Below are 16705 nucleotides of genomic sequence, written 5' to 3'. Positions count from 1 at the left end.
ACAGAGAGAGGGGGGAGGAGAAATTAAGCCTGGGATACTACTTATTTCCACAATATTACTAGATACACAAAGCGCTGTACATTAAAAACACGTTAAGAGAGACAGTCCCTGCTCAACAGAGCTTACAAACTTTTCAAGACACAAAAACATGACAAATAATAATAACTTTATTTTTGTATTCTGCAATACCACAAGCAGTTCAGAGCGGTTTACAGAGGAAGATACTGTATACAGACTGCAATGTTACAGAAAAAGACTTTCAAATTACATTAGCAAGTCAAGATTAGTCAAGATTTATCCGGAAGCATTTCAAAGATACAACAAGACAGGAAAGGAGTCAGAGGAATAAGAGATTTGGGAATAACATTGTAGGAATGATTAAAAAACAAGACATTGGTAATAAACAAGTGAATAAGTCATTAGGAGTTAAAAGCAGCTTCAAAAAGGTGATGTTTTAGCCTATAGCTGAATAGGCCAGAGATTGAGCTTGACATACTAACTTAGGAAGACTATTCCAGGCATATGGTGCAGCAAGATAAAAGGAATGGAGTCTGGAGTTGGCAGTGAAGAAGAAAAACAAAACAGCAGCCTTAATGGTCGAAATAGCCTAGTATTCCATCTTCATGGTGGCCAATCCTGGCCAAAACCCAAAGAGTAGCAACATTCCATGCTACCGATCCAAGGTGGTTCTCCCAGGAATATCTTAATAGCAGACTATGGACTTTTCCTCCAGAAAATTGTCCAAACCTTTTAAAACCAGCTACGTTAACCGCTCTTACCACAATCTCCAGTAATATGTTCCAGAGCTTAATTATTAGAGTGAAAAATTATTTGTCCTAACGGTTTTCAAAGTATTTCCCTATAACTTCATCAAGTGGCCCCTTGTCTTCGTAATTTTTGATGTACTGTGTTTCCCCGAAAATAAGACCTAGCATGATTTTCGGGGTACGTCTTAATATAAGCCCTACCCCAAAAGTAAGCCCTAGTTGAAGCGCTGGATTCGCCAGTAGCAGCACTCCTCCCCCTCACACTGACCCTTCCATTTCTCCCTCCCATCCGCTGAGCGTGGCGTGGCTCAACATTCAATTCGTTTTATTTATTTATTAAATTATAATATGTCATGATGGAAAAACAGATTCCTACTTTATGTAAGCGCGTTGGTTTTAATTATTTTCTAAGTTCTTGTAGCTGAGAAAAGTCAGGCTTGAAATGCATTTTTGTCCCTTACAGTAGGATAACAGAAGTAGAGAGAGAGTAGACAATTGGTAGGGACTGTGGGCTGGCTGGTGCACAGAAAAGTCGTAACAAGGTGCTCTGTTCCTGCGACGTGGTTGTGGCGCAGGCAGGCACTATCGGTAGCTGCGTTTTTCTAGTGGTGTTTATGCTCCGCTATGCTCGATTGCTCCACTATCTTCAGTAAGGGTGGAATGGTGCTATGGTACTTCCAAGGAGTGCCTAGCTCTTTCACTGGTCCGTCAACACGCTTATTCGTTCGGTTCATAGACAACTCCGCAAAAGACAAAGGCGCGCGCCGACAACTGAGCGCAAGACGGAGGCGCGTGCCAAAGAAAATTACAGTTTTTAGGGGCTCCGACGGGGGGGTTTTGTTGAGGAGCCCCCCAGTTTACTTAATAGAGATCGTGCCGGCGTTGTGGGGGGTTTGGGGGTTGTAACCCTGCACATTTTACTGTAAACTTAACTTTTTCCCTAAAAACAGGGAAAAAATGAAGTTTCAGTAAAATGTGGGGGGTTACAAACCCCCACACCTCCCACAACGCAGCGTGATCTCTCTTAAGTAAAGTGGGGGGGTTTCCCCCCCCCCCGTCGTAGCCGTAAAAACTGTAATTTTCTGCAGCGCGCACCTCCACACTGTGCTCAATTATCTGCGCGCGCCTTTGTCCCGGCGCGCTTTTGACCTGACACCATTCGTTCAGTCACATTGCAGGTAAGTAGGGGGAGCCCTTTTTAGGGAGAGGGCCTTAAGGCATGCTGGAGTCGGGGAAGACATGTGGAGTAATTTGTAGCTAGACGGTATAGTCAAGGTTAGTAACATAACTTGGGTTTAAAGAAATTTGGAACTTGGGTCCATTAGCAGCTATTACTGTGTTTCCCTGAAAATAAGACCTAGTGCGTTTTTTGGACCCAAAATTAATATAACAGTGTCTTATTTTCAGGGAAAAATCAATCCACTTGTACCCGTTCTACACCACTGAGGATTTTGTAGACTTCAACCATAGCTCTATTAAGCTGTCTCTTTTCCAAGCTGAAGAGCCCTAACCTTTTTAGTCTTTCCTCATATGAGGAGATCCTTCCCCTTTATCATCTTGGTTGCTCTTCTTTGAACCTTTTCTAGTTTCACTATATCTTTCTTGATATAAGGTGACCAGAAATAAATGCACTACTCAGAGAGGTCGTTCCATGGAGCGATACAGACGCATTAAAACATTCTTACTAGGGGATGCACGAAATTTACTGAGCATCTAACAATAATTACTAAACCAGTTTGACTGGTTTTGTGATCAATCAGATGAACTGAGCCGATGCACAAAACTGCTGCCTGTATGTTTCTCTGAGTGATCACTCATTCTCCGATCCAGCCATGCAAATTACTCCATTAATATTAAAATCTTATGCAAACTAAACCACCGATCGATGTCCTAAAATCTCACACTAAACCACTATCTCTCCTACCGATCCGAAATAGCTGACTTGTGCAGACCTATCAGTAGACAGGTCTATCTCGTTCTTTTTTTTAATGGTATAGATTGTGCATGTGTAACACACGTACAATCTGCCCCATTAAACAAAAAAGCGTCCTCCACAACGAGGGCCATTAGTGTGAAGTGCTGCAGGGGTCTGTTCTGGGACTGGTGCTATTTAACTTATTTGTAAATGATCTGGAAATTGGAACAATAAGTGAGGTGATTAAATTTGCAGATGTCACTAAACTGTTCAAAGCTGTTAAAAAGCATGCGGACTGTGAAAAACTGCACATAGACCTTAGGAAATTGGAAGGCTGGGCATCCAAATGGCAGATGAAATTTAATGTGGACAAATGCAAAGTGATGCACATTGGGAAGAATAACCCAAATCACAGTTACTGATGTTAGGTCCACCTTGGCAGTTAGCACCCAAGAAAAGGATCTGGGTGTCATTGTAGACAATATGATGAAACCGTCTGACTAATGTGCAGTGGCGGCGAAAAAAGCAAACAGGATGCTAGGCATTAGTAAAAAAAAGGGATGGTTAACAAGACTAAGAATGTCATAATGCCCCTGTATCGCTCCATGGTGCGTCCTCATCTGGAGTATTGCGTTCAATTCTGGTCTCCTTATGTAAAGGAAGATATAGTGGCGCTAGAAAAGGTTCAAAGAAGAGCGACCAAGATGAAAAAAGCGGATGGAACTCCTCTCCTATGAGGAAAGACTATAAAGGTTAGGGCTTTTCAGCTTGGAAAAGAGACGGTTGAGGGAGATAGGATTGAAGTCTACAAAATCCTGAGTGGAGTAGAACAGGTACAAGTGGCTCGATTTTTCACTCCGTCAAAAATGACAAAGACTAGGGGACACTCGATGAAGTTACAGGGAAATACTTTTAAAACCAATAGGAGGAAAAAAAATTTCACTCAGAGAATAGTTAAGCTCTTGGTTTTAAGAAAGGTTTGGACAAGTTCCTGGAGGAAAAGTCCATAGTCTGTTATTGAGAAAGACACGGGGGAAGCCACTGCTTGGCCTGGATCAATAGCATGGAATGTTGCTCCTCCTTGGGTTTGGGCCCGGTACTAGGGACCTGGATTGGCCACCGTGAGAACGGGCTACTGGCCCGGAAGGCTATTCTGACGTTCAGATGGGATGGGGGGAGGGCGGGACCCGTCACTCACCCTCATGCGAACCTCGTAGGTGGTGAAGCGGTTGCGGCCGACGCCCACTGTCTGCGGGTTAAAGATGTCGATCTCCAGGAAGTTGCTAGGCGGCCCGTAGGCGTCTGTCAGGTCCTGCGGCTTCGAGTTCAACCTCCGCGTATCGGCCACCGCCGCGTCCGCCATCCTTCTGCCCGGAGCGCAGACCCAAGAGCGCATGCGCGCTTCCCCCTGTCGAGCTATACGTGCGGCCTTCACAGAGCGCGCCCAACTGGCAACACTCATTGGCTGCTGAGATTGCCTGTCACGGAACGTCAGAGCTTCCCAAGTCTTCTCTGCCTTAGGACTACAACACCCATCGTTCCTGGCGGTTATCACGCTTTCAGGCTCTGTCCCACAGTTACTTCCTTATTTATTAGGATTTCTTTACCATCTATATCCATTTAAGAAGATAAAATAGAACATATATCAGTGTTTTGCGAATGTAATAAGGATATTTTGGGTTAAACAAACTCAATTCATTGGATAAATCTTTCCAAAAGGTTAAGATCTTTTTTTTTTTTCAGTGAGATTTAGAAATAGTAACAAGCAAAGTGAAACAATCCGTATGAAACATTCAAGAAGATGTCAAAGTAAAAATATCTTGAACAATCAGGATAAAATTGGGATTCTTCCAGCTTACCTAATCTCCCATGTACTGACTAAATGTATCTTTATTGTAAACCGCTTCGAACTTCACGGTATAGCGGTATATAAGAAATAAATTATTATTATTATTATATATAATACAGCAAAAAATAAAATGATATATAATGATGATCGCTTTCTAACTATTGCTCAAACTCAATGGTCCCCCATATACAGCCCTTTGTATTGAAAGAAAGGGGATATAATTTTTCCATAGCATGTAGTTCATATCTCTTATATAAACATATTGAATTCCACCATTTTTAAATGAATGTAACAATTGGCATTGCTGATAAGTTAGGATCTTGGGAAACATATAGATTGCATGATAATATATCTGCATGTTCTGTGTCAAATTCAGTATTGAGCAAATAGTATTCCATTTTTCTTTCCAGTATGACCTGAATGCTTTGGAATTGCACCTTTTTACAAGCGAAGTTTATTTAGTTCTTTCACCTATGCAGGATTTTGTGTTTGAGTATTTATTTTTGCTAGAAGGGGTTCGCTTCCAGAACGGAACTCCTTCACTAAGAGACTGTATTTTCCATGATATTGGAGTGTATGAATAACAGATTTGTTGTATCACACGACGTGGGGGGTTACCAATGAAACAAGAATTGAGGCTCTTCCCCACTTTTTCACCTGTTGTGTGTGTATAATTAAGGTCTGGTGTGTAGGTAGGGGTTGTGTGAGTAGGGGGGGGGCTCCTCTGTTTTCGCTTATTGTGGTATGAGGAGTTTAGGTGGTGAGTGAATGTACTCTCTTCCTTTTTGTATCGTAATTGAAATCACCCATTATTATACTGTTACCCAATTCTCCAGCTCTCCTAATCTCTGAAATCATTTCTTTATCTGTCTGCTCATTTTGTCCTGGGGGAAGGTAGTATAACCCTACATTTATAGTCCTTCCCTTCACACAAGGAATTTCTATCCATATGAACATAAGAATTGCCACTGCTGAGTCAGACCAGTGGTCCATCATGCCCAGCAGTCCGCTCACGGGGCGGCCTTCTGGTCTAAGACCAGCACCCTAACTGAGACAAGCCCTACCATCGCACATTCTTGTTCAGCAGAAACTTGTCTAACTTTGTCTTGAATCCTTGGAGGGTGTTTTCCCCTATAACAGCCTCTGGAAGAGCGTTCCAACTTTCTACCACTCTCTGGGTGAAGAAGAACTTCATTACGTTTGTACGGAATCTATCCCCTTTCAACTTTAGAGAGTGCCCTCTTGTTCTCCCTACCTTGGAAAGGGTGAACAACCTGTCCTTATCTACTATCCCCTTCAGTACCTTGAATGTTTCGATCATGTCCCCTCTCAATCTCCTCTGTTCGAGAGAGAAGAGGCCCAGTTTCTCTAATCTTTCGCTGTACAGCAGCTCCTCCAGCCCCTTAACCATCTTAGTCGCTCTTCTCTGGATCCTTTCGAGTAGTACCGTGTCCTTCTTCATGTACGGCGACCAGTGCTGGACATAGTACTCCAGGTGAGGGCGTACCATGGCCAGTTACAGCGACATGATAACCTTCTCTGATCTGTTCGTGATCCTCTTCTTTATCATTCCTAGTTCGCTACGGGCTGAAATCTCCAAGCCGTTTTTTTTTTTTGTTTTTTTTTAAATGTTTAGCAGCGGCAGATGACAGCTGGACGAACCGCCCAGCTAAAAGGCCCTAGGGAGAACACTGGAGAGGAAGGCTGATCGGCCCGTAGATCAGGACGGCAACACGAGTCTATCACGGAGCCCGGGATGGGCTCCGCGATCGACTCACGTTGCCTTCCTGAGCTACTGGTCGATCGCGATCGACGTATTGGGCACCCCTGACGTAAACTATCTGGCTCAACTCTCTTTAAATTACTCACTGCCTGTAACAAATCCACTGCACGCAGGATCAAACACTAGTTCCTTCGAGCTTGACAAAATTATATGTCTAAAATCACAGTCCTTATTCTCGTTCATCAGTGCGAAACTCACATTCTTAATTCTGGCTAGATCCACATGCATTTTACCCTGTTTAGCAACTTACACTATCCTGTCTGCAACTTTCGGCAACAATCATGCTGGCTTGCTTTACCAACCTTTCCCAGGTTTCCAACCTAAATGCTTTTTCCATCTCCCCGGGAAATTTCTCAACATCACCAATTTCTCGTTCTCTGTATCTTGTCTGGTGTCCCCAGATATTTTTTCTTTTATCAGTTTGGCAAAAAGTTGATTAAATTCCAAATACTAAGCCTCTGACAACAATAAAACTAAGGGTGAAGAAAACAATAAAGAATTACAAAATGACAAAAAACCTCTACAAACCCAGAATTAAACATAGTAAAAGCCACACACCCACAGCTGTATAAACGAGTTATAATGTCTCCTAAAGCCATAAGATATCCTAAAACTAGTAAGTCAGAAATAGTTTATGTAGATCAGAAAACTAGTTCTGGGCTAGTTTTGTATGCAAACTCAGTTAACATTGATTCTCCATAATTACCCAAATAAAGATTGCATTGTATTGTATCATCTTCTGCAAGCCTGCCATAACTGGCTGGGTTGAGATGTTACATCTCATGATTAAAAGCAGGACTATGTACGCTATGTATTCCCCCCTCTTGTAAGAAGAAAAAAAGGGACAGCCAAAAAAAATAATAATAATAAAAGAAAAGAAAGGAAGAAAGAAATGCTGGCCATAGGGGAAACAGAAATAATCTGTAATTTGTTTGAAAAACACTTTCCTTATTATCTCTAGACCCATTCAGTTTAAAATAATGTATACCACTATTTTCAATTCTTTTTCCAACGTAATTCAACAATTGTCCCCTGTGAGGGGTTAGCTTGTTTGTTTTTCCCCTCTTACTGAAAGCAAGATAAAGGCACCGATTTACAGTGTAACTAAATCCATAAAAAACAGAATTTAAAATACTATGTCATTTATAGACGTGGGATATTCTATCGTAGTTATAGTTACCTACTTAAAACTATCCAGTGCAATCCCTCTGCCTCTACAATGTGCTTGGCACCTCGGTTCAAGCATAAATTAAATACTAGGGCATAAGTAAACTTTTTCCTCTTTTCCCCACTCTTGCTCGCAGGCTCTAGCGGAAAGCGGGAAGCAAGAGAAGATTCCTATGGATTTATGACATTTCACATATGGTCAGACATACAAAAACATTTAGCCCTGTTGCACTCAGTAAAGCATCGTATTACAAAGATCTCCATGTCCTTAGTTCAAATGGGCTATTTCCACAGTAACACATCTGGAATTGTGGCGCAGATAAACTCTCTAAAACCCATAAATCAAGTTTCAAGTTAAGTAAAAGACTTTTTAAACCGCTTAATCAGGTTTCTAAGCAGTGTACAATATAAGGGTAACGGGCAGCTTAACAATTTTTCCCTAACTCCTATTGCTCCACAATTTTCCAAGGTATACAAACTACGTTTGCTTTTCGGTACAGGAAGCCTCTAATGATCTGTGAAGTCAACCGGCACACAGGGAGTGAGCCTTCTAAGCTCTAAACCGGGAAAAGTAATCCGTCTCTTTGCTAAAATCTAATCTTTGTTTGTTTGTTTTTTTAATTATATATTAACATACATATACACAACAGAACGTTACCTAATGCTGTAGCGTCATAACGCTGGCTAACCAAATATAGAGATATACAGGCAGCAAACAAAAACAGATCAGAGAATGTACATTTGCTGCATAAAATGTACCTTCACTGTACGGGACAATCTTTACTGTACAAGACACTCCTGAGCTACAATTTTAGCCTCCATGCTGCCTCCCATCTCTGTTTAAGACATCATCTTCAATTATTTTTTTTCCTAACTTAAATACTTTAAGGGGTCTCATGGGCAGCACCTCTTTGCAATGCCCTTTGTTTTTCAACAGGAAAACATTTCTAGCTTCCGGAGTTCTGCATGCAATTCTCCCACTAATTGCAAAATTTGACATAGCCAATTGTTTTTGTTTTCTTCCACACTAAACTTTTCTCTTAGTACTGAACACACTGTCATTATCACTGCAGGATCTTCTGTAAGGGCTTTTCCAGAGGAGAGCTGTCTAGGGAGGTCTCTCACTTCTGCTTTACCCATTATTCTATCCCTTTGAGCCACCCGCATTCAACAGAAATTTTTTGCTTTGTCCGTCTCTGGCCATGCCCTTCACAGGACAATGGAAACGCAAATAAGGACTCTCGCTCACTTCGTGCCCCTGGCATGTCTCATACACACACAATTGCAGGGTGCACAGAAAAAAACTCAATCCAGATCTTGACTCAACCCTATCCTTTCCCCTAATATATATATATATATATATATATATACACAGTATATATACAAATGTACAATGTCAACTGTCTTTCCCTATCACTAGCCTGACGTCTAATATATAAAAATTAAAATAAAAGGTTGTATTTACAGTTTGTACAGTATTAATTCCGTACAGTCTCTGGGTGACTAGAAATATATTTTGTGGAGTTTTGGAGTCCAAATACGGCACAAAAGGTAGAACACGATGTGGCCCCCAGTCCCTGCCATAACTGCCCCCCCCAAAAAAAAAAAAAAACTCCGTCTCACCCAGGAGCACCATCCGTCCAGGGCCAAACGGCCCCTGAAAGTGTTTCTCTGTGGAGTTCACTTGAACACCTTAAAAAATAAAATCCGTTAATCACGCAAGCGCATGAAACCCAAGCATGATCACGTCGGGGTCACCACTGAAGTAAATGCTGCTTTGTTTACCTCATTGGAATAACTACAAGATGGCATTGTATCTTCCAAAACAGACAATATTCGTTTATTGTTAGTATAAAAACTTACAGTATTACAGCAGCAGAGACATATCAGAAAAATGTATTGTCAGTTCAGAATATGCAATGGAGAGAAGAACTTGCACCCATATGCTTAGCAGGGGGCTAGCAGATCTCCGTAGCATAAGTAAGTGAATCTCTCTGGCTTTACCTAAAATGCACGTGTTTTTTATACAGAGCAATTCTTCCTTTGTTCCAAAAAGTCCATCCCCGAATTCTGGTTATGTAATTCCCTATTAGTACATAAAATAATGTATACCTAACTCCTCCTCTCAGTCCACGCCTCTCTCACTCCCTCCCATGAGAGGGGCCCGGGCAGTCCAGAAACAGAGGGCACTTCATGAACTTCTTCCTTATCTTGCTGAGGCTGATTTGTGGTTCAGGATGCTGAAAGTAGAAACAAAGATGCAAGGGTGACCTTCCAGCAGCCCAGCTGCACCTGGTTCCTATAGGCAAATGTCCAGCATGTTCTTTTAAAAGTTCTGTCTTGGTATCAGTCGCCTACATCTACTGCAGAGGATGTTGCTCATTATAAATGGTTTATGGCTTTCCAGGGTGCCTTGCATCTGTGAAGTCATACAGCACTGATAACAGCTCAGCAGAGCCTTAGAGAAGTATCCTCTCAGCAGGGAATGGAGACAAAAACTTTGTAGCAGAGGTCAGCTGGGTTAGCATTTTAAAGTATACATATGTTCACAGATAGCAGAGTACAGGCTGTTCCATCTGATTAGCTTGTAAGAAAGGCTGTTTTAGACTGTGAGAAAAGATGAGTTAAAATGTCTGTAGTTTCCAGCATACACAAGGTAGTCGTCCACAAGGTAAATGGCTGTAGTGTCCAGGTTACACATCTCACAAAGTAAGGAAAGCATATTTGGAGTCAGTGTATATGTTGCAAGACTGAGAGGCAGAGTGGCACAGGGCAGAAGGGAGGGCATACAGCTCAGCTTCTTGGGCAAAAATCCAGAGGGCAGGGGGCCCATGAGTAAAGGGGAAGTGGCAGAAACCACTGCGTAGCCAACGATACGGGCATCAGAAGGGGTGACAGACGAACTGCCATCTGTAAAAAGAGTGAGATCAGGGTCCCGGAGTAGGATGTCAGTGAGACCAGGACAGGAAGAATAAACTAAGTCAACGGTGTCAAGGCAGTTGTGCACGACCGGCTGGGAGGAGACGGGAAGGAGAGTGGAGTGGTCAAGGAGGGAAGAGACAACAAGAGAGACCTGAGGGTTTTTGCAAAGAAGGGCTTGGTATTTAAGAAGGCATTCGTTCGTGAGCCATAGGGAGCCTTTATGTTCTAGAAGAGAGGTCACACAGTGCGGGACAAAGAGGTCAATAAGCTGGCCGAAAGTGAGTTGGTTAGTGTGCTGTAAGAGATCTGAGATGGTGGCAATGGCCCGAAGGCAGGGAGGTCACCCGGCAGCAACAGGATCCAGTTGTCGAGAGAAATAGGCAATGGACCTACGCCAGGAGCCAAGGAACTGGGCAAAGACCCCGTATGCGATACCGGACCCTTCATGAAAAATAGAGCTGGAAAGGTTTGGAGGGGTCAGGAAGGCCAAAGGCAGGAGGAGCCTGAGTCAGAAGTTTTGCAGGCAGGGGATAGCCAGATCGTGGAGTTGGGCCCCTAGTGGAATTGCATAGGGGACAAGCGATGGCAGAGAAATCAGGAATCCAGATAGTAGTAGATGACGGCAGATAAAGACCCGAATTGTCCATCCAGTCTGCCCAACCTGATTCAATTTAAATTTTTTAATTTTTTCTTCTTAGCTTTACCCAGTACTGTGCTTGGGTTCCAACTGCCAAAATCTCTGTTAAGACTTACTCCAGCCCATCTACACCCTCCCAGCCATTGAAGCCCTCCCCAGCCCATCCTCCACCAAACGGCCATATACAGACACAGACCGTGCAAGTCTGCCCAGTATTGGCCTTAGTTCAATATTTAATCTTATTTTCTGATTCTAAATCCTCTGTGTTCATCCCACGCTTCTTTGAACTCAGTCACAGTTTTACTCTCCACCACCTCTCTCGGGAGCGCATTCCAGGCATCCACCACCCTCTCCGTAAAGTAGAATTTCCTAACATTGTCCCTGAATCTACCACCCCTCAAATTATGTCCTCTGGTTTTACCATTTTCTTTCTCTGGAAAAGATTTTGTTCTACGTTAATACCCTTTAAGTATTTGAACGTCTGAATCATATCTCCCCTGTCTCTCCTTTCCTCTAGGGTATACATATTCAGGGTTTCCAGTCTCTCCTCATACGTCTTCTGGCGCAAGCCTCCTATCATTTTCGTCGCCCTCCTCTGGACCGCCTCAAGTCTTCTTACGTCTTTCGCCAGATACGGTCTCCAAAACTGAACACAATACTCCAAGTGGGGCCTCACCAATGACCTGTACAGGGGCATCAACACCTTCTTCCTTCTACTGACTACGCCTCTCTTTATACAGCCCAGCATCCATCTGGCAGCAGCCACTGCCTTGTCATACTGTTTTCTCACCTTTAGATCTTCGGACACTATCACCCCAAGGTCCCTCTCCCCGTCCGTGCATATCAGCTTCTCTCCTCCCAGCATATACGGTTCTTTCCGATTATTAATCCCCAAATGCATTACTCTGCATTTCTTTGCATTGAATTTTAGTTGCCAGGCATTAGACTATTCCTCTAACTTTTGCAGATCCTTTTTCATATTTTCCACTCCCTCTTCAGTGTCTACTCTGTTACAAATCTTGGTATCATCTGCAAAAAGGCACACTTTTCCTTCTAACCCTTCAGCAATGTCACTCACAAACATATTGAACAGGATTGGCCCCAGCACTGATCCCTGATCACTACTCACATTTCCTTCCTTCGAGCGACTTCCATTAACCACCACCCTCTGGCGTTTGTCCGACAGCCAGTTTCTGACCCAGTTCACCACTTTGGGTCCTAACTTCAGCCCTTCAAGTTTGTTCAATAGCTTCCTATGAGGAACTGTATCAAAGGCTTTGCTGAAATCCAAGTAAATTACATCTAGCAATTTACTTGGATTGACAGTATCATGCAATACTGAGGAAGGTGCGCAGAGCCTTGCGGTTAGCAGGGACAGGGAGACTACAGACGGCCTGGACCTGGGTGTGAGGAAGGGACCGAGTACCCTGGGAGATTTGAAAGCCAAGGTAGGTGACATGAGGAAGGCATACTTGGAATCAGTGTAAATATGGCCACAGGAAAATTTAAAAGGCAGACCCACTATCTAAAAGACTCAAGTAAACTGTCTACTAGCAAATAAGAATTGTTCTCAATCCCTATTCTGTATCAGGTTCCTATCCCATAGAGATGACTTGTACATTAGATAGATTGTGAGCCCACCGGGACAGAGAGGGAAGATGCTTGAGTACCTGATTGTAAAAACCGCTTAGATAACCTTGATAGGCGGTATATAAAATCCTAATAAACTTGAAACTTGACTTGTAAAAATTAAGTAAAATTCAGCTCTGGGTCTACCCACTAAGCAGGGTAGTCTGACACAAGCGCTCTCTAAAGCGGCAGTCCCTTCACTATCATCTGACTGGCAAAAATATTTACTTCCATATAAGGCTTGCTTCTATTCCTTCATATGGGCGTGTCACAAAAGCATTCCTAAAAATTACATTCTTATACCTAAAAGTTACATTGTTATACTAAGCTTACATGATTTATAAAAAGAAATACAAAACAAAGATTGGAATATACAGTAAAACTTTGGATTGCAAATAACTTGGTTTGCAAGTGTTCTGCAAGACAAGCAAAACATTTTATTAAATTTTAACTTGATATACCAGCAACATCTTACAATACAAGTAAATACAGTATACAAGCATCACATTATCACAACTGAGCCAATGGTTCCTCTCTATGACGCTGCAGGAGTGCAGTGACTGTTCCAAACGAGCGAGGTCTTGCAATATAAGTATGTATATTTTTGTATTAAAGTTTTGAGTTGTGGAACAAATCGTCTGAGTTTCCATTATTTCCTATGGGGAAACTCACCTTGATACACGAGTGCCCTGGACTACAAGCATGCTTCTGGAACAAATTATGCTCGCAAACCAAGGTTTTACTGTACTCACAAAAGAAAATCCATACACACAACTTTAAACCTTTTTTGTTACAATCAACATGCGTCTCAGTGCTATTAAATTCGTATCCCTGTGGTAAAAGTGAAGCAGGAGAGACCTACTCCCCCTCCCTTCAGAATTTCACAGAGGAGAGAGAGTTGCTTAAAGATCAAAGAGATCAAATTACAGATGTAGTACTTTTCAGAATTTCCTTATGTTTAAAAGATACATTCACACACATTGTCACTCATGGGATCCCATCACACCACTTACATAAAGCACTAACAAAATCAGCTATTACCCTGAACCAGGTCTGCAAACCCTGATTTACCATGTATTTCAATGTACAGAAAAGATGGACATTTAACCTCCACCTTTGTTAGGTCAAGTGTAATTAAAAGTGGATTAATCACCTAATCAGACATTCAGGGCATTACACAATTCTAAATATACTTTATAAAACAAACATGGAGAACAAAAATTCATACTGGACAGACAGAACTCATAAGGAACCCGGGATAGAAATACAAAGGAAGGGGATTTTGAATGTCATGCACACAAAAAAAACACACATACATGCAGATAAACGGTTCGTGCAAAAAGCAATCTCTGTACTTTTGTACAATTTTAGTCTCATATATCTTTCTTATAAGCATGATATCTCGGTTGGAATAAAATTTTTCCTACACAAAAGATTTGTTCTTCCCTATTGGGCTGCTCAACTGCATTGCCCCTTATAATCCTACCTACATCTGCTCACTAATCTCAGCTACATGAGCCCTTTTAGTCAGGTCAGAATTCATGCACATACTTTCTCTAAAATATTTTCAACAAATACGTACATTCTTGATTCCACTGTCTGCTCTGAGCAGCTAGAAACACATAAACCGTCCAGCTGTTCAGACGTCCTTTAACTCATTCACTTCCACCTCATTTCAAACTCTGGTTCCTTACATACTTAAAGCACCACTCTCGTCTCCTTCTTAAAGCACTTCCTGTCTTTCTCTTCAAATTACATCGCTCTTTATCTTTCCTGAAACCTAGCAGCGCCAGTCATTAACGAACCTAGAAGGCAAAAATCCAACAGATATTTATTACCCCTCCTCCATCTTCCTTTACAAATACAGCACAATAGAAATATACTAAACTAAACTAAACTAAACTAAGCCTTAAGTTTATATACCGCATCATCTCAATGGAAGTGGAGCTCGGCACGGTTTACAAAGCTTAAAAATATAAGAAGAGAGAGGAGACCCAGTTCTAACCAATTCCCTGACTCCTGAAATGTTCAACCTACACCATTTTGTTTGTTTGTTTTTTTAAGGATGCATCCGAATCATGCTGAGCCCTGTAAATACAAACAGCTTAAGTCTATTGTCTGATCTACAGATTAGTTCAGTTTCGTTTCCCAAACAGACAGACAAGTTCCTAGAATCCCTCCCCGCTGTTTCAATGATGGATCAAGTCATTTACTAAAGCAACGGAAAAGAAACAGGAGAGGAATGATCAATTTCTCCACTTACCAGTTTGGTGGCCAACCCCAGACAGATACCTGCACTTTAACCCAGGACTCGATTAATCAGTTGAGCCGGCCAGAGCCATGAGGCCTACAAATTCCAAGAGGAATCCAGCTGGCTTAGCAGACAGATCGGTTCTCAGACCAGGCACAAGTGACCAATCGAGTAGCCGGTGGTCAAAAGACCTTCAAGTCCCTGTTCGGAAGTGCCAAATGAAAGGTCACTTGGGCAGCCACAAAACTTAGAGACTTGAAGAAAGCACAGATGTTTATTCAGCATATGCGGACCCCTGAGCCCAAGCTGGCTTCAGAAGTCCCGAAACCAGGAAGTTACAGAAATATTTATACATTCTTCTGGCTATACAACTGAATTCTAGAAAAAATCTTTTCACGTGTTACTTTTCTTAACAATCATTGGTCCTAAGCTCACACTAGCAGGTCACTTATCTAAGCCCTGCAGTCTTTCTGTTACATGTCCAGGAGGGCGGAATACAATATCGTGTATGCTGAGATAGCTAGAATGCCCAAGCTAAAACCCCCAGTGCAGGCAGGCTAGAACATGAGATAAGTTAGATCTGCAGCTAAACATAATTCAGCATTTGATTAAAGAGAAAACTTAGTTCAACACTTAGGAAAACCAGTCCCAGACTCTTTCAATACCTTATGTGCCAGTGGTTCCAAAGAATAAGTAAGATTTGTGGGTTTTCAGGATTTCCCCAATGAATATGCCTGAGATCTATTTGCATGCACTGCTTTCATTGTATGCTAATAGATCTCATGCATATTCATTGGGGAAATCCTAAAAACCCAATTCAAGGAGGGACTTTGACACCCCTGCGGCCTAGGTGTGAGAACAAGGCTAAGATGCAGCCATCGGTTTATAACTTGGTGCCCTGCTTTCTAGAACAGTTTGGAGGAGATCGAGCACTGCGTCGGGTCAATCTCTTGATAGCGTGGATTTGGGAGCAAAGCCATAGAGCGGCCGTGACGTCAGCGCGCCCATCTCCCCGGCGCAGGCGTCACTGCCTTACGGGAAACGTAGTCCTTCGGGAGAAAGGGTTCGGCTTGCACGTGATGAAGCCGTCCCCCCCGAGAACTGCATTTCCCGTGGAGCGAAGCGGCCGCCCTGGCGCCTGCGCAGGAGCAAGTCCGCGCGTCTGGTAAACAGAGACGTCAGCGAGTAGTCGGTGTGAGGGAAAAGCAAAGAGACGGCGTGCAGATGGCGGAGGCGGCGGACGTCGACCCCGACTTCGAGCCGCAGAGCCGGCCCCGCTCGTGCACTTGGCCTTTGCCCGAGGAGCGCGAGGCGGAGGGCACAGCCCCGCTCAGCGCCGCCGCCGCCGCCGCCCCCAAGAAAGGCGGCTCTCGGCGCAACGCTTGGGGCAACCAGTCGTACGCGGAGCTCATCAGCCAGGCCATCGAGAGCTCCCCGGAGAAGCGGCTCACCCTGGCCCAGATCTACGACTGGATGGTCAAGTCGGTGGCCTACTTCAAGGACAAAGGCGACAGCAACAGCTCGGCCGGCTGGAAGGTAGAGTCGGAGACAGGTTGACATTCAAGTCCATCTGTAGGGCCGAGTCGGTCCGATTCCGAAGATAATAATTGCATTCATAAATGTTGATAGAATGTAATGGATTGGATGACGTTTATATTAGTGAGAATGACACAGCAACAAAGTTTGGCCCCGTGATTTGATATTGAAATAATTTGATGAAAAGAATAACAAGCTCCCCTCCCCTATCCCTTGCAAATGCTTTCTCCACTAGCCAAATGACTACAA

The 16705-nt window shown here is 43.0% G+C and overlaps 2 protein-coding genes across 4 annotated transcripts in view; one reads left to right on the top strand and one right to left on the bottom strand.

Annotated features, from left to right (window-relative positions):
* The window catches only part of SNX12 (sorting nexin 12), a 60226-nt gene extending 56116 nt beyond the window's left edge, over positions 1-4110 (bottom strand). Inside the window, exon 1 of one of the 2 annotated variants that reach the window (XM_033946146.1) lies at positions 3893-4110. In XM_033946146.1, the coding sequence (XP_033802037.1) occupies positions 3893-4078 (186 nt within the window). In that variant the 5' untranslated portion in view covers positions 4079-4110. Of the gene's footprint in view, positions 1-3880 lie in introns of both variants that reach the window. The other variant, XM_033946145.1, reaches the window with a different exon arrangement.
* Positions 4111-16041: 11931 nt separating this feature from the next.
* The window catches only part of FOXO4 (forkhead box O4), a 34244-nt gene continuing 33580 nt past the window's right edge, over positions 16042-16705 (top strand). Inside the window, exon 1 of one of the 2 annotated variants that reach the window (XR_004539621.1) lies at positions 16042-16456. Coding sequence is in view for 1 of the 2 variants with exons in the window: in XM_033946471.1 (XP_033802362.1) it covers positions 16145-16456 (312 nt within the window). In the remaining variant the exon portion in view is untranslated. The remainder of the gene's footprint in view (positions 16457-16705) is intronic. The other variant, XM_033946471.1, reaches the window with a different exon arrangement.

The sequence above is a fragment of the Geotrypetes seraphini genome, chromosome 5, assembly GCF_902459505.1.
Source record: "Geotrypetes seraphini chromosome 5, aGeoSer1.1, whole genome shotgun sequence".
NCBI classification, from domain to species: domain Eukaryota; kingdom Metazoa; phylum Chordata; class Amphibia; order Gymnophiona; family Dermophiidae; genus Geotrypetes; species Geotrypetes seraphini.
This window is presented reverse-complemented; position numbering and strand designations above follow the sequence as displayed.